This window comes from Lethenteron reissneri, unplaced genomic scaffold (assembly GCF_015708825.2).
Source record: "Lethenteron reissneri isolate LAM-NWPU_2019-01 unplaced genomic scaffold, ASM1570882v1 scaffold_1929, whole genome shotgun sequence".
NCBI classification, from domain to species: Eukaryota; Metazoa; Chordata; class Hyperoartia; order Petromyzontiformes; family Petromyzontidae; genus Lethenteron; species Lethenteron reissneri.
In genome coordinates, this window is record NW_026891695.1 from 76,411 (window position 1) to 104,389 (window position 27,979).

The 27,979-nt window shown below is 56.5% G+C and overlaps 1 protein-coding gene across 1 annotated transcript; it reads left to right on the forward strand.

Annotated features, from left to right (window-relative positions):
• The first annotated feature begins 1,710 nt into the window (after positions 1-1,710).
• On the forward strand, positions 1,711-18,221 carry LOC133339585 (uncharacterized). Its single transcript, XM_061547696.1, has 8 exons — positions 1,711-1,841; positions 2,433-2,817; positions 4,042-4,212; positions 6,524-6,898; positions 8,320-9,175; positions 12,324-12,589; positions 15,194-16,184; positions 17,838-18,221. The coding sequence occupies exons 2-8, from the start codon at positions 2,488-2,490 to the stop codon at positions 18,212-18,214; spliced, it is 3,366 nt and encodes a 1,121-aa protein (XP_061403680.1). The 5' UTR covers positions 1,711-1,841; positions 2,433-2,487; the 3' UTR covers positions 18,215-18,221.
• Positions 18,222-27,979: the final 9,758 nt, after the last annotated feature.

Genomic DNA, 27,979 nt, shown 5'->3' on the forward strand with positions numbered 1-27,979 from the left:
GTGTGGATCGTGGCGATCGACGGGGGCTCCCCCCCCCTCTCCAGCACGACGTCGCTGCGGCTGGAGGTGCTGGACGAGAACGACAACTCGCCGGCCTTCCAGGAGCCGCTGCCTCGACACGTCGACATCGACGAGAACAACGAGCCCGGCGCCTTCCTGCTCCGGGGTGAGAGCAAGACCCACACCCCCCTGGGTTCCTGCCCGCCTGGCTGGGTTCCTGTCTGCCTGGCTGGGGTCATGGCTGGGTTCCTGCCTGCCTGGCTGGGGTCATGGCTGCCTGGCTGGGGTCATGGCTGGGTTCCTGCCTGCCCGGCTGGGGTCATGGCTGCCTGGCTGGGTTCCTGGCTGTCTGGCTAGATTTCTGGCTACCTGGCTGAATTCCTGGCTGGATTCCTGGCAGGCTGGCTGAGTTCATGGCTGCCTAGCTGAATTCCTGGCTGGGGTCATGGCTGCCTGGCTGGGTTCCTGGCTGACTTGGTGGAATCCTGGCTACCTGGCTGAATTCCTCGCTGGGTTCCTGGCTGCCTGAGTGGGTTCCTGGCTGGGGTTCTGGCTGCCTGGGTGGATTCCTAGCAGCCTGGCTGGATACTTGGCTACCTGGCTGGATTCCTAGTTGCCTGTCTGGGTTCCTGTCTGCCTGGCTGGATTCTGAGCTGCACTGGCAGGAATCCTGCCTAACTGGTTGGATTCCTGGCTGCCTGGCTGGGTTCATAGCTGCCTGGATTGAACCTTAGTTGCTTGGCTGGATTCCTAGCTGCCTGGCTGGATTCATGTCTGCCTGGCTGGATTCATGTCTGCCTGGCTGGATTCCAAGCTGCACTGGCTGGATTCCTGCCTGCCTGGATAGATTCCCGGCTATCTGTCTGGATTCCTGTCTGCCTGGCTGGATTCCGAGCTGCACTGTATTGTATTCCTGCCTACCTGGTTAGATTTCCTGGCTGGGTTCCTAGCTGCCTGGGTGGAACCTTAGTTTGCCTTGCTGGAATCCTTCCTGCATGCCTGCCTGCCTGGACTCTTGTCTGCCTGCCTGGATTCCTGGTTGTCTGGTTTGGTTCCTGGCTGCCTGGCTGGGTTCCTGGATGCCTGGCTGGGTTCCTGGCTGCCTGGCTGGGTTCCTGGCTGCCTACCTGGGTTCCTGACTGGGTTTCTGACTAGGTTTCTGACTGCCTGGGTAAATTTCTGGCTGCCTGGCTGGGTTCCTGGCTGCCTGGCTGGGTTCCTGGCTGCCTGGCTGGGTTCCTGGCTGCCTGGATAGAACCTTATTTTGCCTTGCTGGATTTCTTCCTGCCTGCCTGCCTGGGCTCTTGTCTGCCTGCCTGAATTCCTGTCTGCCTGTCTGGATTGTTGTTGTTGTTGGGGGGCGAGGTGGGTGGGTGGGGTGGGGCTGGGGGAGGGGCGGGGCTTGTGGGTTTGGGGGGGTGGGTACCGGTGGCCCCCACCCCCCCTAACCCCCCTCCCCCTCCCCTCCTCCCCCCCCAGTGCTGGCTGTGGACGCAGACAGTGGACCCCGCGGCCTCGTCCGCTACTCTCTGGGGGCCGTCAGTGGAGCTGCTGGTGGAGCTGGTGGAGGTGGTGGAGGTGGTGGCGGTGGAGTCGGTGTGATTGGAGGGACGGCGGTGGCGCTGCCACCGCTGGGCGCGCCCTTCACCGTGCACGCCGAGAGCGGCATCCTGAGGGCGCTGAGGGCCCTGGACCGCGAGGTGGACGGCCCCATCCTCACGGTGGCCGTGGTGGCCCGGGACCTCGGGGGAGGGGCTGGGGGAGGGGCCTCACCCCGTTCGGCCACGGCGCTCATCACCGTCCACGTGCGTGACGTCAACGACAACACGCCCACCATCGTGGTGAGTTGGGGGGGTGGGGGAGAGGTGGGGGGGGGGAGGTGGGGGGAGAGGTGGGGGGAGAGGTGGGGGGAGAGGTGGGGGGAGAGGTGGGGGGAGAGGTGGGGGGAGAGGTGGGGGAGAGGTGGGGGGATCCACGTTCGCTCTGGCATCATCAGCATCATCAGCAGCATCATCACCATCATCATCAGCATCATCAGCAGCAGCATCACCATCATCATCAACATCAGCATCATCAACATCATCATCATCAGCATCATCATCATCAACATCATCATCATCATCCCGACATGCAACAAACTTGAAATTTGCCATGTGGGTACTTTCCAGACTGTATACCACGCACAAATTATAAAAATAGACTTTTGTATTTTTTAGGGGGGGGGGCGCAATAATGGATATATTTTGCACGGAAAGTGAGTTGTGACGTCACATCTGTCATGTGACCCGCGTGCGGAAGCATCGCGCAGTGTGCCTGCTGACGTCACGCAGTGTGCCTGCTGACGTCACACAGTGTGCCTGCTGACGTCACACAGTGTGGCTGCTAACGTCACGTATCCCCCCCCCCCCACTCCACCCACTCCCCCCCCCCAGGACCCCCCCACACCGCTGCTGCTCTCCGTGGGTGAGAATCTCCCGGCGGGATCCCATGGTGGCGACGCTGACGGCCACCGATCCGGACGAAGGCCCCAACGGCCTCGTCACATTCCACCTCCTCCAGCTCCTCCACCACCACCGCCGCCGTCACCTCATCATGCCGGGGGAGGGGCGGGGTGGTGGAGGGAGGACGACACGGACGGCGGAGGCTCGGGCGTCGCGAAGCGTCGGCGGTGGTGGTGACGGTGGTGATGGGTGTGATGGGGGTGATGATGATGATGGGGGTGATGATGATATCCCCTTCGTCATCGACCCTGGCAGTGGCGAGGTGAGGACGACGAAGGTGCTGGACCGAGAGCAGAGGGACACCTACAGCTTCCAGGTGATGGCGGTGGTGGCGGTGGTGGTGGGGGTGGTGGTGGTGGTGGTGATGGAGTGGATGGTGGTAGTGGGGGTGGTGGTGGGGGTGGTGGTGAGGGTGGTGGGGGTGGTTATGGTGGTGGTGGTGGTGGGGGTGGTGGGGGTGGTGATGATGATGGAGTTGGTGGTGGTGGTGGGGGTGGTGGGGGTCGTGGGGGTGGTGGTGGTGATGATGAAGTTGGTGGTGTTGGTGGTGGTGGTGGTGCGGGTGGTGATTGAGTTGGTGGTGAAGTTGGTGGTGATGGTGGGGGTGAGGTTGTTGGTGGTGTTGATGATGGAGTTGGTGGTGAGGTTGGTGGTGGTGGTGGTGGTGGTGGTCGTGGGGGTGATGGTGGAGTTGGTGGTGAGGTTGGTGGTAGGGGTGGTGATGGAGTGGATGGTGGTAGTGGGGGTGGTGGTGGTGATGGAGTTGATGGTGGTAGTGGGGGTGGTGGTGGGGGTGGTGATGGTGGTGGGGGTGGTGGGGGTGGTGATGGAGTGGGTGGTGGTGAGGTTGGTGGTGGTGGGGTGGTGATGGAGTGGATGGTGGTAGTGGGGGTGGTGGTGGTGATGGAGTTGATGGTGGTAGTGGTGGTGGTGAGGGTGGTGGTGGTGGAGTTGGTGGTGGGGGTGGTGGTGGAGTTGGTGGTGGTAGTGGTGGTGGTGGTGGTGATGGAGTTGATGGTGGTAGTGGTTGTGATGGGGGTGGTTGTGGAGTTGGTGGAGTTGGTGATGAGGTTGGTGGTGGGGGTGGTGGTGGTGGTGGTGGAGGTGGTGGTGGGGGTGGAGTTGGTGGTGAGGTTGGTGGTGGGGGTGGTGATGGAGTTGGTGGTGGGGGTGGTGGTGGTGATGATGGAGTTGGTGGTGAGGTTGGTGGTGGCGGTGGTGGTGGGGGTGGTGGTGATGGTGGTGGTGGTGATGGAGTGGATGGTGGTAGTGGGGGTGGTGGTGGGGGTGGCGGTGGTGGTGGGGGTGGTGGTGGTGATGATGGAGTTGGTGGTGGTAGTGGAGGTGATGGTGGTGATGATGGAGTTGGTGGTGGTGGTAGTGGTGCTGATAGGAGTGTTGGTGGTGATGGCGGTGGTAGTGATGGTGGTGATGGGGTTGCTGGTGGCAGTGATAGTGGTGATGCAGACCACCCACCAACTCCCCACCACCGCCATCTTCACGAGCGGCCACGATGGGGGCCACCGTGTGTCTCCGCCAGGTGGAGGCGAGGGACCAGGGCTCCCCGCCCCGATGCTCGCGCACGAAGTCCACGGTGCGGGTGGCCGACTCCAACGACAACGCGCCCGGACTGACGCTTCTACCCGTGCAGGGCCACCGCTCCCCGGCGTTCCTGCCGCTCTTCAGCGCCGCCGGAACCCACGTGGCTCACGTGGGTGGTGCCTCCACCACCGCAAACCCCAACAACCATCGCTCACTCAATCAATCACTCGCTCGCTCACTCGCTCACTCAATCAATCACTCGCTCTGTTGCTCACTCGCTCCCTCGCTCGCTCAATTAATCAATCACTCGCTCTCTCGCTCACTCAATCACTCACTCTCTTAATCACTCACTCGCTCAACCAATCACTCGCTCTCTTAATTGCTCTCTCGCTCACTCAATCACTCGCTCTATTGCTCTCTCGCTCACTCAATCAATCACTCGCTCCATTGCTCTCTCGCTCACTCAATCAATCACTCGCTCTGTTGCTCGCTCGCTCACTCAATCACTCGCTCTATTGCTCTCTCGCTCACTCAATCAATTAATCACTCGCTCTGTTGCTCTCTCGCTCACTCAATCAATCACTCACTCTATTGCTCTCTCGCTCACTCAATCAATTAATCACTCGCTCTGTTGCTCGCTCGCTCACTCAATCAATCACTCGCTCTATTGCTCTCTCGCTCACTCAATCAATCACTCACTCTGTTGCTCGCTCGCTCACTCAATCAATCACTCGCTCTCTCGCTCGCTCGTTCACTCAATCAATCACTCGCTCTATTGCTCGGTCGCTCACTCAATCAATCACTCGCTCCATTGCTCTCTCACTCACTCAATCAATCACTTGCTCTGTTGATCGCTCGCTCACTCACTCAATCAATCACTCGCTCCATTGCTCTCTTGCTCACTCAATCAATCACTCACTCTCTCGCTCACTCACTCACTCAATCACTCGCTCTATTGCTCTCTCGCTCACTCAATCAATCGCTCGCTTTCTCGCTCGCTCAATCAATCTCTCTCTCACGCACTCAATCAATCACTCGCTCCATTGCTCTCTTGCTCACTCAATCAATCACTCACTCTCTCGCTCACTCACTCACTCAATCACTCGCTCTATTGCTCTCTCGCTCACTCAATCAATCACTCGCTCTCTCGCTCACTCAATCAATCACTCGCTGACACTTCTACTCGTGCAGGGGCACCGCTCCCCGGCGTTCCTGCCGCTCTTCAGCGCCGCCGGAACCCACGTGGCTCACGTGGGTGGTGCCTCCACCACCGCCAACACCGCCGCTCACTCACTCAATCACTCGCTCACTCAATCAATTACTCGCTCTCTTGCTCACTCGCTCGCTCACTCAATCAATCACTCACTCTCTTACTCACTCGCTGGGCTCGCTCAATGAATCAATCACTCGCTGTATTGCTCACTCGCTCAATCACTCGCTCTCTTACTCACTCACTCGCTGGGCTCGCTCAATCAATCACTCGCTCTCTCGCTCGCTCGCTCGCTCGCTCACTCAATCAATCACTCGCTCTGTTGCTCTCTCGCTCACTAAATCAATCACTCGCTCTATTGCTCTCTCGCTCACTCAATCAATCACTCGCTCTGTTGCTCACTCACTCAATCAATCAATCACTCGCTCTCTTGCTTACTCGTTCGCTCGCTCACTCAATCAATCACTCGCTCTCTTACTCACTCGCTGGGCTCGCTCGCTCAATCAATCACTCACTGTATTGCTCACTCGCTCAATCACTCGCTCTCTTACTCACTCGCTGGGCTCGCTCAATCAATCACTCGCTGTATTGCTCACTCGCTCAATCACTCGCTCTCTTACTCACTCACTCGCTGGGCTCGCTCAATCAATCAATCACGCGCTCTATTGCTCACTCACTCACTCTCTCGCTCACTCAATCAGTCGCTCTCTTGTTCACTCGCTCGCTCAGTCAACCACTAGCTCTCTTGCTCACACGCATCGCTCACTCGCTCACTCAATCAATAACTTGCTCTCTTGCTCACTCGCTCTCTCGTTCGCTCAATCAATTCCTCGGTCACTCACTCGTACACTCTCTTGTTCACTCGCTCTCTCACTCAATCAATCACTCGCTTTCTCGCTCGCATGCTCACTCTCTCACTCGCTTTTTCACTCACTCAATCAATTACTCGCTCACTCTCTTGCTCGCTCACTCACTCGCTCACTCACTCACTCGCTCACTCACTGGCTTACAATCCCCACTCACTCTCTCTCACTGTTCGTCTTGTCCGGGAAGTCCTCACTCTCTCACTCAATGGCTTGCAATCCTCCCTTTCTCCCTTCCCCCTCTCCCCTCCCCCCCTCCCTCCATTCCCTCCCCTTCATCCCCTCCCTCCACTACCTCCCTCTCTCACTCCCTCCGCTCCCTCCCCTCTTCCCCCTCCCCTCCCTCCCTTTTCACTCTCCCTCCTCCCTCTTCCCTCCCCCCCACCCCCATTCACGTCGACCCGCAGCTCGAGGCCTATGATCTGGACGAGGGCCTCAACGGCACGGTGCGGCTCCACGTGGAGTCCTGGAGCGACCCGGCCTCCCTCTTCACCCTCGAGGAGGTCGCGACCGTCGGTCCCGTCGGCCATGACCCCGACGAGGCCACCGCTGAGGCCGCCGCTGGCGAGGCCGGGAACGCAACGGCGGTGAGGGCCAGGCCGGTGGTGAGGGCCCGGCTGGCGCTGGCCCGGCGGGTCACGCCGGCCCACCGGGGCCTGCACCGCGTGGTGGTGGTGGCCCGCGACCTCGCGCCGACCCCGCTGGCGACCGCGTTGGCCGTCTACGTCCTCGTGAACGCCACGCGCGGCACGGAGCAAGAGGTGCAGCGGCTGCTGGCGCAGGTGGGGTGGTGGGGGGGGGGTGGTGGTGGTGATGGGGGGGGGGTGGTGGTGGTGATGGGGGGGGTGGTGGTGGTGGTGATGGTGGTGGTGATGGTGGTTGTGGTGGTGGTGGTCGGGGTGGTGGTGGTTGTGGTGGTGGCGGCCCGGGTGGTGGTGGTCGGGGTGGCGGTGGTGGTGGTGGGGGGGGGGGTGGTGGTGGTGGTGATGGTGGTGGTGGTGGGGGGGTGGGTCGGGGTGGTTGTGGTGATGGTGGTGGTGGCGGCCCGGGTGGTGGTGATGGCGGTGGTGGTGATGTTAATGGTGGTGGTATTAGTGGTGGTGTTAGTAGGGGTGGTGGGGGGGGGGATGGTCGGGGTGGTGGTGGTGGCGGCCCGGGTGGTGGTGATGTTAATGGTGGTGATGTTAGTAGGGGTGGTGGTGGTGGTGGTGATGGTGGCGGCCCGGGTGGTGGTGGTAGTGATGGCGGTGGTGGTGATGTTAATGGTGGTGATATTAGTGGTGGTGTTAGTAGGGGTGGTGGTGGTGGTGGTGATGGTGGTGGGGGCGGGGTGGCGGTGGTGGGGGGGGTCGGGGTGGTGGTGGTGTTAGTCGGAGTGGTGGTGGTGTTAGTGGGGGTGCTGGGGGTAGTGATGATAATAGTGGGGGTAGTGGTGGTGTTAATGGTGGTGATGATGGTGGTGGTATTAGTGGTGGTGTTGGTGGTGGTAGTCCGGCAAAAACAACCCCCTACCTCCTCATGTTGCCGGACGGCAACGCTGTGGTGGGCGGTGCCATGGGGGGAGGGCCAATTGAGATTGACCTTTTCCCTTAATAGCGTCTGTAACCACCACAGCGGCCAAATGGGGGCTCTGGACGGGTGCGAGGGGCTGGTAACCCCTCCACCTTCAATTAACTACCAGTAAACTACGAAAAAAAAACGTATTAAGCTCGTGCCGGAGGCCCCGGGGGGACAGGCGTCTATGACGTCTCCTCGCCAAACCCCATTTGGCGGAGCCAGGAGATTGAATCTTCACCCTCGGGGCTCCTCTGGGAACAACAAAAAGGGTGACTATGTTCAATGTTCGAACGCTCACTGTGGAGGAGAGGCTGCCACTCCTCTGTCGGGAGCTGGACCGGTACCGCCTGGATCTCTGCGGCATTCAGGAGGTCTGGTGGACAGGCTCTGGCTCCTGCCGCCATGAGGGGTGGACAGTCCTCTACTCGGGGCCGGAGACTGCCAAACAAGAGGGAGTGGCTGAACAAAAGAGTGGGTGGCTGATTGGGTGGCTGAGTGAGCGGCTGAGTGGGACACTGAGTGAGTGGCTGATTGGGTGGCTGAGGGGTTGGCTGAGTGGGTGGCTGAATGGACTGCTCAGTGGGTTTCTGAGTGAGTGTCTGAATGAGTGGCTGAGTGGGTGACTGAGTGCCCCCCTCTCCCCCAGATCCAGGCCCGCCCACAAGACGACCTCATCAGCACCTTCGGGATCCTGGAGGAGCAGCAGGAGGAGGTTGCGGAGCTGAACCGACGGACAGTTACGCTGGCCGTGGCCGGCGGCGCCGCGCTGGCGCTGCTGGCGCTGTGCGCGGGGCTGGTCGCCGCCTGCTACCGCCACCGCCGCCACCACCGCCACAACCGCCACAACCGCCACAACCACCACAACCTCCACCACAACCTTTCTGACCGCCAGTACTGCTGCCACAATCTCCGCGGTGGTGCTGGCGGTGGTGACGACGACGACGACGATGTCGTCATTCATAAACATCATCATCAGCAGCAGCATCATCATCAGCAGCATCATCAGCGGCTTTGCAGGAGTCTGCAGTGCGAGCTGAAGGATCGGTCGGAGTGGTTCGATTTCGGCGGCGGCGATTATCGGCGCTCGGGCATTTCCGTCGGAGCCGACCTAGGGGCGGACGAGGCTTCGGAGGATGAAGCGGAGGAGTCGGAGGAGGCGAGCGGCGGATACCTGGAGTGCGGCAACGCCCTGTGGTTCGCCCGGGGAAGCAAGAAGAGCAGCAGCCGGGCAGCCACGGTGACTCCGAGAGGGAAGAGGAGGAGGGGGGGGAGGGGCGGGGGGGGCAGCGGGAGGGGCAGCGGGGGGGGCCAGGAGATCGCGATGAGGACCCTGAAGCGGGAGCTCAGAGACGACGACGATGATGACGACACAAAGAGGAGGAGGATGATGTCACCGACAATGGCTTCCACCACGTTGGTGGACGTGGGGGGAGGAGGGGGAGGGGGTCCAGAGGGGGGCGGGGGTGGCCATCTTGGAACTCTGCCCGGCTCCGTGATGGGAGGTGAGCGACGAGTGAGCGTGGACAGACAAAGGTGGCCCGGGTAGCCTCTGGCGGGGCTAATGGGGCAAGTGCCGTTAGTGGCGAGTAGCAAGCGAGTAGCGCCTCTATGAAGGCTGCCGGAACTGTGGCACACGAGGGGATGGGTGGCCAGCGCCACCACGCCCGGCCGCCTTTGTCTCCCCAGTGGTGATGTTTTTACGCACCGCACCAGGTACTCATTTGAGGCTGAGTCGATCTAGGGGAGTCCCAAGACCGAATCGAATCATCGTCACCGGTGGTCTTGGCCGTGAGCGTGAATCGAACTCGGGTCTCCGCTACGCTACCAACCCACACGCAAAGACAAAGATCCCCCGTATAGCCTGTAACCGACTGTAGGGGCAAGTGCTGTTAGCGAGCACCTATGAAGGCTACCGGCACTGTGGCACACGAGGGGGTGGGTGGCCAGCACCACCACGTCCGGCCGCCTTTGTCTCCCCCAGTGGCCATGTTTTTACGCACTGCACCGGGTACTCATTTTGGGCTGAGTCGACCTAGGACCGGTTCAGATCATCGCCGTCAATTCCGGCAGGAAGCCGAGTTGGGGAATCGAACTCGACTCTCTGCCGGCTTCTGAGCCCACCACGGCGCTAACTGCTGTGCCACCGCTCCCCCTACCACCACCACCACAATCATCACAATCCTCACATCTTCTTGGTTCCTTCGGTAAAGTCACGTAGAATGGAAATAATAAAATAATAAAAATAAAACATAATTAAATAATTCTCACGACGTTTCGGCCACAACGCAAGCAGCCGTCCTCAGGTGGAGAACAGGTCTGTCAAGAAGACAGTCTGAATGACAAGCCCCAGGCTTGGAGCGACTATTTAAGCTGGGATGGAGGGGGGAAGAGCGCCTTGACAAAAGAATTTGCATATTAAGAGGAATTTAGCATATTTATGGGAAATGCAGATATGCGATTAGTACTACTTGTGAAATGCGTAGGTTTGGCGAGGGGTTTAAACTCATTATGCCCGTGCATTATGCAGGATTAGCAGCATCAAAGGGAGGGGATATGGGAAATGCAGGTATGTGATTAGTACTACTTATGCCCGTGCATTATGCAGGATTAGCAGCATCAAAGGGAGGGGATATGGGAAATGCAGGTATGTGATTAGTACTACTTATGCCCGTGCATTATGCAGGATTAGCAGCATCAAAGGGAGGGGATATGGGAAATGCAGGTATGTGATTAGTACTACTTATGCCCGTGCATTATGCAGGATTAGCAGCATCAAAGGGAGGGGATATGGGAAATGCAGGTATGTGATTAGTACTACTTATGCCCGTGCATTATGCAGGATTAGCAGCATCAAAGGGAGGGGAAATGCAGGTATGTGATTAGTACTACTTATGCCCGTGCATTATGCAGGATTAGCAGCATCAAAGGGATGGGATAGGGGTAGCATTAATAAAGGGAAGGAGTGTTAATAGTATGTAGCTGCAGAAACTAAAACCACCACGTAAACAACTAAAGTATAAACTACATAGGATCATCAGTATACTAAATATACTCTACAATAAGCTGAGTTACTAACAGTAAGTAATACATTACAATTCTATGTCGCAAAAAATATAATATGCTTCCAGCTAAACTTTATTCTCTTACATCACAAGAGTCTACACCGTACTATATACTGCCATAGACAAACCCAACATTAAATTATATACTGTATTGCTATACACCACCCTATACCTTATACATTGTAATATTACACTATGTATTATTCTACCCACACTCATCACCACCACCACACTCATCACCACCATCACAATCATCACAATCATCACCATCACACTCATCACCACCACCACACTCATCACAATCATCACCACCACAATCACCACCACCACACTCATCACCACCACCACAATCATCACCACCATCACAATCAACACAATCATCACCATCACACTCATCACCACCACCACACTCATCACAATCATCACCACCACAATCACCACCACCACACTCATCACAATCATCACAATCACCACCACCACCACAATCATCACAATCACCACCACCACCACACTCATCACAATCACCACAATCATCACACTCACCACAATCACCACAATCATCACAATCATCACGATCACCACCACCACCATCATCACCACAATCATCACAATCATCACAATCACCACCACCACCACACTCATCACAATCACCACAATCATCACAATCACCACCACCACCACACTCATCACAATCACCACACTCATCACCACCACCACACTCATCACAATCATCACCACCACAATCACCACCACCACACTCATCACCACCACCACAATCATCACCACCATCACAATCATCACAATCATCACCACCACAATCACCACTACCACACTCATCACAATCATCACAATCACCACCACCACCACAATCATCACAATCACCACCACCACCACACTCATCACAATCACCACAATCATCACACTCACCACAATCACCACAATCATCACAATCATCACGATCACCACCACCACCATCATCACCACAATCATCACAATCATCACAATCACCACCACCACCACACTCATCACAATCACCACAATCATCACAATCACCACCACCACCACACTCATCACAATCACCACAATCACCACAATCACCACAATCATCACAATCATCACGATCACCACCACCACCACCACAATCATCACAATCATCACAATCACCACCACCACCACAATCATCACAATCATCACCACCACCACACTCATCACAATCACCACAATCATCACAATCACCACAATCATCACAATCACCACAATCATCACAATCATCACGATCACCACCACCACCACAATCATCACAATCATCACAATCACCACCACCACCACACTCATCACAATCACCACAATCATCACAATCACCACAATCACCACAATCATCACAATCATCACAATCACCACAATCACCACAATCATCACAATCATCACGATCACCACCACCACCACAATCATCACAATCACCACCACCACCACACTCATCACAATCACCACAATCATCACAATCACCACAATCACCACAATCATCACACTCATCACAATCACCACAATCACCACAATCATCAGAGTGCTCTCGGCGTTGAACCCGCAGGTCCGGCCGGGGTGGACTGCCCGGCCCGTGCCCTCCCCTACCCGGCGCTGACCCCGACTCTGACCCCGGCACTACCCCCGGTGCTGCCCGTTGCCATGACGAAGGGCAGCGCCGTGCGGCGGCTTCCGGCGGACAACACCTTCGTGTCCACGGCGGCGGAGGGATACGGGGGCGTGGCTGCCGCTGGCTCCGCCCACTGCGCTGAAAGTAGTCCCGGCCTGAGCCGCGGGGATCTCAGATCGAGTCTCCGTCAGAAGGGGCGACTGGTGAGGAGGGGGCGAGCGGGGGGGGGGGGGGGTCACGTGGGGGAGGGGGAGTGGGGGTCACGTGGGGGAGGGGGAGTGGGGGTCACGTGGGGGAGGGGGAGTGGGGGTCACGTGGGGGTCACGTGGGGGAGTGGGAGTCACGTGGGGGAGGGGGAGTGGGGGTCACGTGGGGGAGTGAAGGTCGTGAAGAACCAGTGGCATCTACATCTGCAGAACGTGAAGAACCAGTGGCATCTACATCTGCAGAACGTGAAGAACCAGTGGCATCTACATCTGTAGAACGTGAAGAACCAGTGGCATCTACATCTGCAGAACGTGAAGAACCAGTGACATCTACATCTGCAGAACGTGAAGAACCAGTGGCATCTACATCTGCAGAACGTGAAGAACCAGTGGCATCTACATCTGTAGAACGTGAAGAACCAGTGGCATCTACATCTGCAGAACGTGAAGAACCAGTGACATCTACATCTGCAAAAAGTGAAGAACCAGTGACATCTACATCTACAGAACGTGAAGAACCAGTGGCATCTACATATGTAGAACGTGAAGAACCAGTGGCATCATCATCTGTAGAACGTGAAGAACCAGTGGCATCATCATCTGTAGAACGTGACGAACCAGTGGCATCTTCATCTGTAGAACCTGAAGAACCAGTGGCATCTACATCTACAGAACGTGAAGAACCAGTGTCATCAACATCTGTAGAACGTGAAGAACCAGTGGCATCTACATCTGTAGAACGTGAACAACCAGTGGCATCATCATCTGTAGAACGTGAAGAACCAGTGGCATCTACATCTGTAGAACGTGAAGAACCAGTGGCATCTACATCTGCAGAACGTGAAGAACCAGTGGCATCTACATCTGCAGAACGTGAAGAACCAGTGGCATCAACATCTGTAGAACGTGAAGAACCAGTGGCATCTACATCTGTAGAACGTGAATATCCAGTGGCATCTACATCTGCAGAACGTGAAGAACCAGTGGCATCAACATCTGTAGAACGTGAAGAACCAGTGGCATCAACATCTGTAGAACGTGAAGAACCAGTGGCATCAACATCTGTAGAACGTGAAGAACCGGTGGCATTTACATCTACAGAACGTGAAGAACCAGTGGCATCTACAGAACGTGAAGAACCAGTAGCATCTATATCTGCAGAACGTGAAGAACTAGTGGCATCTACAAAACGTGAAGAACCAGCGGTATCTACATCTGCAGAACGTGAAGAACCAGTGGCATCTGCAGAACGTGAAGATCCAGTGGCATCTACATCTGTAGAACGTGACGAACCAGTGGCCTCTACATCTGCAGAACGTGAAAAACCAGTGGCATCTACATCTGTAGAACGTGAAGATCCAGTGGCAGCTACATCTGTAGGACGTGACGAACCAGTGGCAGCTACATCTGTAGGACGTGACGAACCAGTGGCATCTGCAGAACGTGAAGAACCAGTGGCATCTACATATACAGAACGTGAAGAACCAGTGGCATCTACATCTACAGAACATGAAGAACTAGTGGCCTATAAATCTGCAAAACGTGAAGAACCAGTGGCATCTACATGTGTAGAACTTGAAGAACCAGTGGCATCTGCAGAACGTGAAGAACCAGTGACATCTACAGAACGTGAAGAACCAGCGGTATCTACATATACAGAACGTGAAGAGCCAGTGACATCTACATCGACTGGAGATTCTACAACTTTCAAAGCCACTCCCCGTGTTTAGTGTACACACCTTACGACGTGGTTTGTAATCGACAGGGAGTAAAGTTGGGACTTACGAACACATCGACTTACGAACACAGACCTCTGGAACCGATCTCGTTCGTGAGTTGAGGAGTCCTTGCATGGTTATGCTTTGTGCTGCATATACTGGGACGTGTTATACTGGTAGGAACCTCCTGGTTACACCAGCCCACAGGGGATTATTGTGTCCGTCCGTCCGTCGTGCAGGGAGGGGCTGGGTGGGGAGGGAGGGGCTGGGTGGGGAGGGAGGGGCTGGGTGGGGAGGGGCTGGGTGGGGAGGGTGGGGTGGGGCTGGGTGGGGGGTGGGGTGGGGCTGGGTGGGGGGTGGGAGAGGTGGGGAGGGTGGGGAGTGGCTGGGTGGGAGGGTGAGGAGGGTGGGGAGGGGCTGGGTGGGGAGGGTGGGGAGGGGCTGGGTGGGGAGGGAGGGGCTGGGTGGGGAGGGAGGGGCTGGGTGGGGCTGGGTGGGGAGAGAGGGGTGATGCTGGGTGGGGAGGGGCTGGTCACCCCGTGGTGCCCTTATAAAACTCAACGTTTAACCTACTCACGCCGGCTTGTGCCCGCCCTCACAGTCGAGCATATTTGCGGAATACACCACGCCGCCGTTGACCCTGGCCATTGACCGAGCAACCCAAGGTCACTACCAGCTCCCTCCGCAGCAGGAATGTGTTTGTCCGCTCGTTTAATTGGAGAGAATAGCAGCCTCTAGCGGCTGCGGGAGTCACGTGGAGGGTACTTTGGCCTACTCTTTCACCCCCGGTCAGAGTGCGATCTAAGTTAATGAGCTCATTTGCATATTTTTGTGCATCCAAATTGTGTCTAATTTGCATAATCTCTGTCCGTGTCGATCGCAGACTCCGCTCCAGGTACGATTCGCCGACGATGACCCCGACTCAGATGACCTCCCATTGGGCGAGAGCCTCGGCCAATTGGAGCGCAGCCCGAGCCGCTGTGCCACGCCCTCCATCGATCGGGCCAATCAGAAGACGCCCCTGCCCCTGCCGCCTCGGAGCCCCGCCTCCAACCCCGCCCACTCGCACGGCCGGGCCAATCAGAGGACACCTACATTCTCCAGCCCCACCCCCAGCCCCGCCCCTCCATACGACCGGGCCAATCAGAGGACGCTCTCTTTTTCGAGCCCCGCCCATCCATACGACAGGGCCAATCAGAGGACGCCTACCTTCCCTAGCCCCGCACCCAGCCCCGCCCATCCATATGACTGGGCCAATCAGAGGACGCCTACCTTTCATAGCTCCGCCCCCAGCCCAACCCATATCTACGAACGGGCCAATCAGAGGACGCCAACTTTCCCCAGCCCCGCCCCCAGCCCTGTCCACCCGTACGACCGGGCCAATCAGAGAACGCCTACCTTTCATAGCTCCTCCCCCAGCCCAACCCATATCTACGAACGGGCCAATCAGAGGACGCTCTCGTTTTCGAGCCCCGCCCATCTATACGACAGGGCCAATCAGAGGACGCCTACCTTCCCTAGCCCCGCACCTAGCCCCGCCCACACGCAGAACCGGGCCAATCAGAGGACGCCACCTCATCGAAGTCCCGCTGCTAGCCCCGCCCACTTGTACGACCGGGCCAATCAGAGGACGCCCACGTTCCCTAGCCCCGCTCCTAGCCCCGCCCACACGCAGAACAGGGCCACTCAAAAGACACCGCCACCCCGGAGCCCCGCCCACCTGAGAAGCAGAGCCAATCAGAAGATGCCTGCGTTCAATAACTCCACCCACCATACTTCACCAAGGGCCAATCAGAATCCAGAACTTAACCATGCTCACCGCTACACAGCGGATCGGCGGGATGAGCCAATGGCGTTCGAGCTTCTTGAAAACGGTGAGTTCTGATTGGCTAACTGCACGTAGTTGGGTGGGTAGGGTGGATTGGTGATTGGAAGGGTGGGTGAGTGGCTGGGTGAGTGGCTGGTTGGGTCAGTGGTAGGGTGGATGGTAGGGTGGGTGAGTGGTAGGGTGGGTGAGTGGTAGGGTGAGTGGTAGGGTGGGTGAGTAGTAGGGTGGGTGAGTGACAGGGTGAATGGTAGGGTGGGTGAGTGGTAGGATGGGTGAGTGAATGGCCGGGTGAGTGGGTGGGTGAGTGGTTGAGTCGGTGAGTGCGTAGGTAAGTGGATGAGCGAGTGGCTGGGTGAGTGGGTGGATGTGTGGTAGGGTGGGTGAGTGGTAGAGTGGGTGAGTAGTGGGGTGGATGAGTAGTAGGGTGGCTGAGTGAGTGGTTGGGTGGGTGAGTGAAAGGTTAGGTGAGTGATAGGGTGAGTGAGTGATTGGGTGGGTGAGTGGGTGGATGTGTGGTAGAGTGGATGAGTAGTGGGGTGAATGAGTAGTAGGGTGGCTGAGTGAGTGGTTGGGTGGGTGAGTGATAGAGTGGGTGAGTGATTGGGTGAGTGAGTGAATGGTAGGGTTATTGGTAGGGTGAGTGAGTGGGTAGGTGAGTGGCTGGTTGGGTCAGTGGTAGGGTGGATGGTAGGATGGGTGAGTGGTAGGGTGGGTGAGTGGTAGGGTGAGTGGTAGGGTGGGTGAGTGGTAGGGTGGGTGAGTGGTTGGGTGGGTGAGTGGTTGGGTGGGTGAGTGATAGAGTGGGTGAGTAGTGGGGTGGATGAGTAGGTGGCTGAGTGAGTGGTTGGGTGGGTGAGTGAAAGGGTGGGTGAGTGTTAGGGTGGGTGAGTGATAGGGTGGGTGAGTGATTGGGTGGGTGAGTGAATGGTAGGGTTATTGGTAGGGTGAGTGGGTAGGTGAGTGGCTGGCTGAGTGTTTGGATGAGTGGCTGGGTGAGTGGCTGGTTGGGTCAGTGGTAGGGTGGATGGTAGGATGGGTGAGTGGTAGGGTGGGTGAGTGGTAGGGTGGGTGAGTGGGAGGGTGAGTGGTCGGGTGGGTGAGTGGTAGGGTGGGTGAGTGGGAGGGTGAGTGGTAGGGTGGATGAGTGGTAGGGTGGATGAGTGGTAGGGTGGGTGAGTGGTGGGGTGAGTGACAGGGTGAGTGGTGGGGTGAGTGATAGGGTGAGTGGTAGTGTGAGTGATAGGGTGAGTGATAGGGTGAGTGGTAGGGTGAGTGATAGGGTGAGTGGTAGGGTGGGTGACGCTTTCCGGCACAAGCCGGGACTCCCACAGGACACAAAGGGGCCCTGTGATGATGATTCTGCTGGTGATGATATTGCCGCTGATGATGATTCTGCTGGTGATGATATTGCCACTGATGATGATTCTGCTGGTGAAGATTCTGATAACGATCATTCTGCTGATGATGAAGATTCTGATATTGATGATTCTGCTGATGATGATTCTGCTGGTGATGATATTGCCGCTGATGATGATTCTGCTGGTGAAGATTCTGCTGGTGATGATATTTCCGCTGATGATGATGTTGCTGATGATTCTGGTGGTGATGATATTTCCGCTGATGATGATTCTGCTGGTGAAGATTCTGATAACGATCATTCTGCCGATGACGATTCCGCTGGTCACATCTTTCCCCACAGCCTCTTCTCCCGTTCTCGCCGGCATCCCCCCAGAGTTCCTCACCTCCTCCACCTCCACCACCGCCGCCGCCACCACCTCGTCATCATCATCGTCGTCGTCGTATCTGCGACGATCTTCGCCCTCCTCCTCGCCCACCAACGATGACCGGGAGGTCTCCGAGCTCACGGACAGAGCTGCCCCCTCGCTCCCCTGGACCCCCGCTCACCCCCGCAACCCCCAGCCCCCCGCAAAGCCGCCACCTTACCCACAACCCCCCGCGGTGGCGGCGGCGGCTCCCACAATCCCCTGCGGCAGAGCGGGCGTGGCGGCCATCTTGGTACCGGCGGGCTACGTGGCCGAGGCAGCCGGCGGCTTCTCCAACTCCTCGCTCGTGTGAGGCCCCCCCCCCCTGACCCCCCCTGACCCCCCCTGACCCCCCTGCCCCCCCCCCCCTGACCCCCCCCCCCCACCAAACCCTAACCCGCCTACAAACTCGAACCCCCCAAAACAAACAAATACAATTATACCGGTTGCGCAACCGGTTGCATGACCGATTTGCGCTACAACCGGTTGCGCGACGGGTTGCACGATGGGTTGCGCAACGGGTTTCGGTTCCTATGTAAGTCTGTGGGGTTCCTGTGTAAGTTTGTGAGCCTCTGTGGCGTGAGTCTGTGGGTCGTCCCTCACGGACCAGCACGGCTTTCGATGCTTTCCACCGCCGGGGACGTCGCCCGATGGCGTTGCTGCTGTGGTGGCGGCACACGTCGGGCCGGCGGCCATCCGTGTGGTACAGAAGGAGAACCGTGGCTACGTGGTGTACGTGGCCACGGTGGATGCGGCGGCGGGGGGAGGGGGGGGGCTGCTCGTGCAGTGCAGCCCTCTCTCCACGCCGGCGGTGAGGGTGACCGTCTCAGGCGCGCCGCCATACCTCACGAACGCGGTGCTGAGGGCGGACCTGCAGCGCTACGGCGTGGTGGTGTCGCCCATTGTGCTGCTGCGCATGAGGACGCAGATCAAAGAGATGAGGCACGTCCTGTCGGGCCAACGACAGGCGTTCCTCGTGCTGAAGAGCGGGCGCACCGAAATGGACGTGGCCATCAAGCGCACCGCTGGTGGCCGCGTCCACACGGTGTACCTGGCCACAGCTGTGCCGCGCTGCTACGGGTGTGGCAGCGCCAGGCTGCTCTGCCAAGACTAAGGAGGGAGTGGTGAGGTCTGGCGGAGCAGCGACGGGAGAAACAACGCTGGTGCCACAACTGCAGCAGCCAAGGCAGCAGCGGGAGCAGCAGCAGCAGTGGGAGCATCAACCACAGCAGCAACACGAGCAGCAGTAGCAGCGGGAGCAGCCGCCGTAGCAGCCACCGCCGCAGCAGGAGCAGCAGCAGCAGCCGCAACAACAGCAGCAGCAGCGGGAGCAGCAGCAGTGGGAGCATCAACCGCAGCAGCAACAGCAGCAGCAGCAGCCGCAGCAAGAAGAGCAGCAGCAGCAGCGGGAGCAGTGGCGGCATCAGCAGCCGCAGCAAGGTGGTGTCGACTCTGTGCTGGAGCGCGGAGAGTCGGCACCGGAGAAGAAAACCGACGATGACGGGGGAGGGTTCACCGTCGTCGGAGGGGCGCGGAAGAAGAGGAGGACGGGCAGGATGGAGGACGGGCAGGATGGAGGTGAGCATGGTGAGCGGCGCTAGCAACGACGACCCGGAGGGTCGGAGGGCGAAGAGTTGGCCATGGGATCGTGTAGGCCCGACTACCTCGTCGGCTTCCTGCGGTGGTCGTTCGGGAAGGCGCAAGACCCGGGTGCAGGACAGCTTCCCCAACAGGGGGGCCTTCATGAAGACGGCCCGGTTGGTAGTCCATGACCCGCAAAAGTACAGTTACGGCCGCCAGGAGGTGTACCGTCTGAAGGCTTTGATGAGCAAGGTCAAGAAACAGCCTCCCCCCCTTCTCCCCCATAGCGCTAAAGGCGACACTGTCATCACTACCACCGCCGTCGCCCGTCGGGGAGGGGAGGGGTGTGGAGGGTGTGTTTTGCCAGGCAAAGGGGCGTCATGGCCCGGAATGACAAATGCATCGGACGCTGGCTGTGTGGTGGCGGCGATGTGGTGGGGAAATGCGTAAGGCGGAGCTCCGAGAAGGGCACGACTGTGAAATTGAATGTGGTGCCGACGCTGCGTGTCGTGGTGCGGCGCGTGGGCCGGTGCTTGTTTTCTTGTGTTGCCATAAAGGCTGGTGCATTGTGTGGCCATAAAGGCTGGTATACTGATACATTGAAAATACTCCAGCGCAATTGCCGCTGGAGGAAATAAAATTATAAAAGTCAAAAAAATCTCTCTCCACTCTCTTCTCACTCCACTCTCTCTCTCCACTCTCTTTATCTTCTCACTCCACTCTCTCTCCACTCTCTTCTCACTCCACTCTCTCTCCACTCTCTCTACACTCTATCTTCTCACTCCACTCTCTCTCCACTCTCTCTCCACTCTCTTTATCTTCTCACTCCACTCTCTCTCCACTCTCTTCTCACTCCACTCTCTCTCTCCACTCTCTTTATCTTCTCACTCCACTCTCTCTCCACTCTCTCTCCACTCTCTTATTTATTTTACGATCAGAGGAAACAAGAAGATGCTTGGTGTAGTAGGCAATTTGCTTCGTTCATCATTTTTTTTTATGCTTTGTTTTACGTAACCCCCCCACCCACCACCTTTTAAAATGAAATATTTCACGAAATATTTCACGCTCTGCTCTCTCTACCCCCTCTCTCTCTACCCCCTCTCTCCCTACTCCATGTCTATGTCCCCCCGGTTTTCGATGTAGTATTTTTAATGTTGTTTATTTACTACGACAAGTCCCACTCTCCCTCCTGTCTCTCTCCTCTCACTCTGTGTTACCCCTTCCCTCTATCTACCCCCCTCTCTCTACCCAGCAGAGGTCGCAATCGGGTACCCGATACCCGTACCCTACCCGATACCCGGCTACCCGTACCCGACCGAGTACGGGTACCCGTTTGCGACCCTGGTGCGGCCGGGTACGGGTACGGGTAGACCGTGAGTTACTGGTGAGTCACCGTTTGTCACTCATTTCCCAAAGTCTTGTCTCTTCTCACAATTCAAGTTCCTAGAATCAACCCACCCGCGCCTGCAACATGGCTTCATCCCAGAGGTCGCAATCAGGTACCCGATACCCGTACCCTACCTGTACCCGGCCGGGTACGGGTAGGGTACGGGTACGGCCGGGTACGGGTACCCTTTTGCGACCCTGGTGCGGCCGGGTACGGGTACGGGTAAGGAATCAAAACCCGTTTGCGACCTCTGCTACCCACCCCTCTCTCCCTACTCCATGTATATGTTTCCTCCTGTCTCTCTCCTCTCACTCTGTGTTACCCGGGAGACGGTGGGGTGAGAGAATGCTCCTCCTCTTCCTCCTCCTCGCTCCAGCGGACAATGCGTGGCGCTGTCTCGCAGCGGGCGCGCGAGAAATTAATAAATAAATACGCAGCAACATCGGCATAGGTCAACCCCTCCCCCCCCATCCTCCACCATCCTCCCTCCCGCTCACCCACCCACTCACTCATCCACTCACCCCCCACTCACCCGCCCACTCACTCACCCATACACTCACCCAACCACGCACTCAACAGCTCACTCAACCACTCACCCACTCACTCATCCACTCTCCCCCCCACTCACCCGCCCACTCACTCACCCAGACACTCATTCACCCAGACACTCACCCAACCACTCACTCACCCACTCACCTACTCACCCACACACCCACTCACCCACTTACCTACACACCCACTCACTCACCCAACCACGCACTCAACCACTCATTCAACCACTGACTCATCCACTCTCCCTCCCACTCACCCGCCCACCCACTCACTCACCCATACACTCACTCACCCAACCACGCACTCAACCACTCACCCACACACCTACCCACTCACCCACTTACCTACACACCCACTCACTTACCCACTCACCCAACCACGCACTCAACCACTCACTCAACCACTCACTCACCCACTCACTCATCCACTCACTCACCCACTCACCCACTCACCTACTCACCTACCCACTCACTTATCCATCCACTCACCCTATTACTCACCAACTTACCCACCCACTAACTCATTCACCCACACTCACCCACTTACCCACTCACTCACTCACCCACTTACCTACATACCCACTCACTCACCCACTCACCCACTCACCCACCCACTCAACTACCCAAGCATTCACCCACTCAATCATCCACTCACCCACTCATTCACCCTCTCACCCACCCACTCACCAACAGACTCACCTACTCACCTACCCACCCACTCATCCATCCACTCACCCTATTACTCACCAACTTACCCACCCACTAACTCATTCACCCACACTCACCCACTTACCCACCCACTCACTCACCCACTTACTCACCCACTCACCCACCCACTCACCCACGCACCCACCCACCCAACCACTCACTCACCCACTCACCCACGCACCCACTCACTTACCCACCCACTCACCCACTCACCACCCAGTCACCCACTCACTCACCCACCCACCCACTTACTCACTCACTCACTCACCCACTTATTTACTCACTCACTCACCCACCCACTCACTCACTCACTCACCCACTCACTCACCCACCCACCCACCACCCACGCACCCACCCAACCCACTCACTCGCCCACTCACCCACCCACCCACGCACCCACTCACCCACCCACCCACTCACTTATTCACTTACCCACTCACCCACCCAGTCACCTACCCACTCACCCACCCACTCACCCACCCACTCACCCAGAGAGGGAGAGAGAGGAGAGAGGAGAGAGTTAGGGAGAGATAAAGGGCGTTGCGGTGTCTAGGAGATGTTAACTACCTCGCCTGGTCTAGAGGAGGTCGTGGGTTCGACCCCAGACCCTGACGAAGCCTGCTGCTGCTGCTGTATCTGTGGAGTCTGCGTCTCTCTCATCATTACTGTGGCTAGGAGATGTTGACTACCTCGCCTGGTACACAGGAGGTCGTGGGGGGGGGGGGATGGGGGGGATGTGGGGGGGGGATGGGGGGATGTGGGGGGGATGGGGGGGGATGTGGGGGGGGGGATGGGGGGGATGTAGGGGGGGGGGATGGGGGGGATGTGGGGGGGGGATGTGGGGGGGGGATGGGGGGGGGATGGGGGGGATGTGGGGGGGATGTGGGGGGATGTGGGGGGGGGGGGTGGGGGGATGTGGGGGGGGGGGGGGGTGGGGGGATGTGGGGGGGGGGGGGTGGGGGGATGTGGGGGGGGGTGATGTGGGGGGGGATGGGGGGGGATGTGGGGGGGGGATGTGGGGGGGGGATGGGGGGGGTAGACGACTTTTTAAACAACTTTTATTGCCGCCAGCAGCAGCCACAGCACTGGAGGCGATTTCGATATGAAATACACAAAGTCACCAGCAAACAAATGAAAGTAAACGCTACAGATCCACGCGCTGTGGGCGCTAAAAGCACGAGAAAGAGGAGAGAGTCAGAAAGAGAGGGAGATGAAGGCAGAGAGAGAGAGGAGAGAGACAGAGACACGTGATAGAGAGATACAGAGACACATGATAGAGAGAGACAGAGACACATGATAGAGAGAGAGAGACAGAGACACGTGATAGAGAGAGACAGAGACACATGATAGAGAGAGAGAGACTTGATAGAGAGAGACACATGATAGAGAGAGAGAGACAGAGACACATGATAGAGAGAGGCACATAGAGAGAGGGAGAGAGACGGGAGGGGTGTGATCCAGATGCCGTTCAAGTCTGTGACCAATCTCCAGGAGCTGAGCCTGTGGAGTGCTCGCGGTGGCCAGAGACAAAGCTGCCCCGGGTAGCCTCTAACAGGGCTGGAAGGGGCAAGTGCTGATCGTGATATCGAGTTGGTTGACCCCGTGCTGTGAACTTCCCCCAGATGGTCATCGGTAAGAGGCCGGATTCCACGTTCAGGTCAAACCCCCCCCCCCCATCCGCCACCATGCCCCCTCCCTCCCACCGAGCCACTCAACCACTCACTCAACCACTCACTCAACCACTCAACCACCCACTCAACCACTCAACCACCCACTCAACCACTCAACCACCACTCAACCACTCACTCAACCACTCATTCACTCAACCACTCAACCACTCACTCAACCACTCACTCATCCACTCACTCACTCAACCACTCACTCAACCACTCACTCAACCACTCACTCACCCACTCACTCAACCACTCACCCACTCAATCACCCATTCACTCACCCACCACTCACTCACTCAACCACTCACTCAACCACTCACCCACTCACTCAACCACTAACCCACTCATCCATTCACTCAACCACTCACTCACTCTGCCACTCACTCAACCACTCACTCACCCATCCTCTCACTCACTCACTCAACCACTCACTCAACCCCTCATTCACTCAACCACTAACTCAACCACTCACTCACTAATCCACTCACTCAACCACTCAACCACTCACTCAACCACTCACTCACTCACCCACCCACTCACCCACTCACTCATTCACTCACCCACTCTCCCACCCACTGAGTGAGTGAGTGGGCGAGTGAGTGGGTGGCTAAGTGGGTGAGTGTGAGTGAGTGGGTGAGTGTAGCTGAGTGGATGGGTAATGTGGAAACCCGTCCTTGCATATGAACATCTGGGGAGGGTGATTGAAAGAGGGGGGAGGCGTGTGAAGGGAAAAGGAAGAGGGAGAGAGAGTGGGCAGATGTAGATGCCACTGGTTCTTCACGTTATGTAGATGCCACTGGTTCTTCATGTTCTGCAGATGTAGATGCCGCTGGTTCTTCACGTTCTGCAGATGTAGATGTCACTGGTTCTTCACGTTCTGCAGATGTAGATGTCACTGGTTCTTCACGTTCTGCAGATGTAGATGCCACTGGTTCTTCACGTTCTGCAGATGTAGATGCCACTGGTTCTTCACGTTCTGCAGATGTAGATGCCACTGGTTCTTCATGTTCTGCAGATGTAGATGCCGCTGGTTCTTCACGTTCTGCAGATGTAGATGTCCCTGGTTCTTCACGTTCTGCAGATGTAGATGCCGCTGGTTCTTCACGTTCTGCAGATGTAGATGTCACTGGTTCTTCACGTTCTGCAGATGTAGATGTCCCTGGTTCTTCACGTTCTGCAGATGTAGATGCCGCTGGTTCTTCACGTTCTGCAGATGTAGATGCCGCTGGTTCTTCACGTTCTGCAGATGTAGATGCCGCTGGTTCTTCACGTTCTGCAGATGTAGATGCCGCTGGTTCTTCACATTCTGCAGATGTAGATGCCGCTGGTTCTTCACGTTCTGCAGATGTAGATGTCACTGGTTCTTCACGTTCTGCAGATGTAGATGCCGCTGGTTCTTCACGTTCTGCAGATGTAGATGTCCCTGGTTCTTCACGTTCTGCAGATGTAGATGCCGCTGGTTCTTCACGTTCTGCAGATGTAGATGCCGCTGGTTCTTCACGTTCTGCAGATGTAGATGTCCCTGGTTCTTCACGTTCTGCAGATGTAGATGCCGCTGGTTCTTCACGTTCTGCAGATGTAGATGTCACTGGTTCTTCACGTTCTGCAGATGTAGATGTCACTGGTTCTTCACGTTCTGCAGATGTAGATGCCACTGGTTCTTCACGTTCTGCAGATGTAGATGTCACTGGTTCTTCACGTTCTGCAGATGTAGATGCCACTGGTTCTTCACGTTCTGCAGATGTAGATGCCGCTGGTTCTTCACGTTCTGCAGATGTAGATGCCGCTGGTTCTTCACATTCTGCAGATGTAGATGCCACTGGTTCTTCACGTTCTGCAGATGTAGATGTCACTGGTTCTTCACGTTCTGCAGATGTAGATGCCGCTGGTTCTTCACGTTCTGCAGATGTAGATGCCACTGGTTCTTCACGTTCTGCAGATGTAGATGCCGCTGGTTCTTCACGTTCTGCAGATGTAGATGCCGCTGGTTCTTCACATTCTGCAGATGTAGATGCCACTGGTTCTTCACGTTCTGCAGATGTAGATGTCACTGGTTCTTCACGTACTACAGATGTAGATGCCACTGGTTCTTAACGTTCTGTAGATGTAGATGCCACTGATTCTTCACGTTCTGCAGATGTAGATGCCAACACCAGTAGTGACGAACATCTAAAGCGGGCCTCGGCCCCCCCTAGGTCGACTCAGTCTCGAATGAGTACCTGGCACGGCGGTGTGTAGTGAACATCGCCACTGGGGGAGAGACAAAGGCGGCCGGGCGTGGTGCTAGTCACCCACCCCGCTCTTCCTTGCTACTCGCTACCACTAACAGCACTTGCCCCGACAGTGTGTGCGAGGCTACCCGGGGTAGCTTTGTCTTTGTTGGAGGCGGTGGAGCCGGTGGGGGGGGGGGTGCGAGATAATGAGGTCGGTATGGCGAGGAGAGAGACGAGTTGCCACCACGTACGGGACGCGACATTCACGCCGTGAGGGTGAAGACCATCACTATACACTACACTATAAACTACACTATACACTAGATTATACACTATACATTACACTACACTATAAACTACACTATACACTACACTTTACACTACACTACTATACACTACAATACACTACACTATACACTACATTATACACTACACTATACACTACACTTTACACTACACTACTATACACTACACTATACACTACAATACACTACACTATACACTACATTATACACTACACACTACACTACTATACACTACACACTACACTACTATACACTATACTATACACTACTATACACTATACTATACACTACACTATACACTACACTATACACTACAATATACACTACACTATACACTCCAATACACGAAAAACTACACTATACACTACACTATACACTACACTACAGTACACTACACTAGACGATACATGACACTATACACTAAACTATACACTACAATATTATACACTACAATACACTACACTATCCACTACACGACTACACTGTACGCTACACTATACACGACACTAGTACACTAGTACACCCACACACAACAACAACAACCGCCATTCGCCACTAAGTGGCGGTGTCGCCACGACGCTTGTGCCAGGCTATGTGCACCTTGAGGCCACGTGAAGTGTCGAACGCCCGCTGGCAGGAGGTCACGGGGCAGACCCAGCAGGTGCCACGGGTCGATTGACTGAGATGGCCGAGATGACTGGCTGATGCACCACCTGTGCCCCCTACTGTGACAATTTGCTGTGCTTTAGCCACCCGGTACTCCGCTCGTTGTTGTGAGCGTCGCTCCTCCGCTCTCCATTGTTGCTGGAGGGCGACTGCCTCCAACTGCCCAGTAGCGTCCTTCACGAGCCTCCTCCACAGAGGCCGATCTTGATACCGCTGGTACCAGTCATGGGCAAGCCCAGTCATCTCCAGGTCCTCCTGTACCACATCACTCTATCTCTTCTCTAGCCCGTGCCGCGCCCATTTAACTCCCTCTATCCGGCCGAACAAAGCCTTGCCTGCCGGAGGAGCTCACCAATGGGACTTTGTCCAGATCTTTAAAGAATTTGGGAGCTCCTCACGCAATCCAGCCTGGTTAAGCCCAGGATGGATCGTAGGCAGGCCAGCCTAAATGTTTCTAACCGGCGAAGATGTTCCATTAGGTGGTTCCACGTTTTGCAAGCGTAGAGAAGGGAGGGAATGACCGTAGCAGAGAAGACCTGAAGCTTCGTCTGGAGCGAGAGACCAGGTAGCTTTCACACAGCGTTACGCAACCGATGAAAAGATAATGCTGCTCGACTGATTCGGAGTGAGACCTCTGCTGTCAAACTGGAGCTGCTCATGAGTAAACTGCCCAGGTATGGGAAACTCTCCACTCTCTTCACAACTACCCCAATACCAATTTGGGAATTGTGGGGGTGGAGTGTCCGATGGTACAAAACACCCAGGCAGGTGCTTAGTTTTGGTGGTGCTGATGGTAAGGCCCCACCTCTTAGTGGCAAGCTCCAGGTTTAGCAGCAGCGCCTCCAACTCCTCCTCTGAGTGAGCAGCAATTACCAGATCATCGGCATACGTAACATAGTTGAGCAATAAGGAGCCATCCCTTGACCACACCCGGGCATCGATCAGCCTCCTATTGTATCTGTACGAGATGGAAATTCCTCCGGTACAGCTATTG

Coding starts and splice junctions, on each gene's coding strand:
- LOC133339585 (XM_061547696.1), top strand. CDS start 2,488: ATGGTGGCGACGCTGACGGCCACCGATCCGGACGAAGGCCCCAACGGC. Junction 6,899..8,319: donor TGCAGCGGCTGCTGGCGCAG/GTGGGGTGGTGG, acceptor CCTCTCCCCCAG/ATCCAGGCCCGCCCACAAGA. Junction 9,176..12,323: donor GCCCGGCTCCGTGATGGGAG/GTGAGCGACGAG, acceptor TTGAACCCGCAG/GTCCGGCCGGGGTGGACTGC.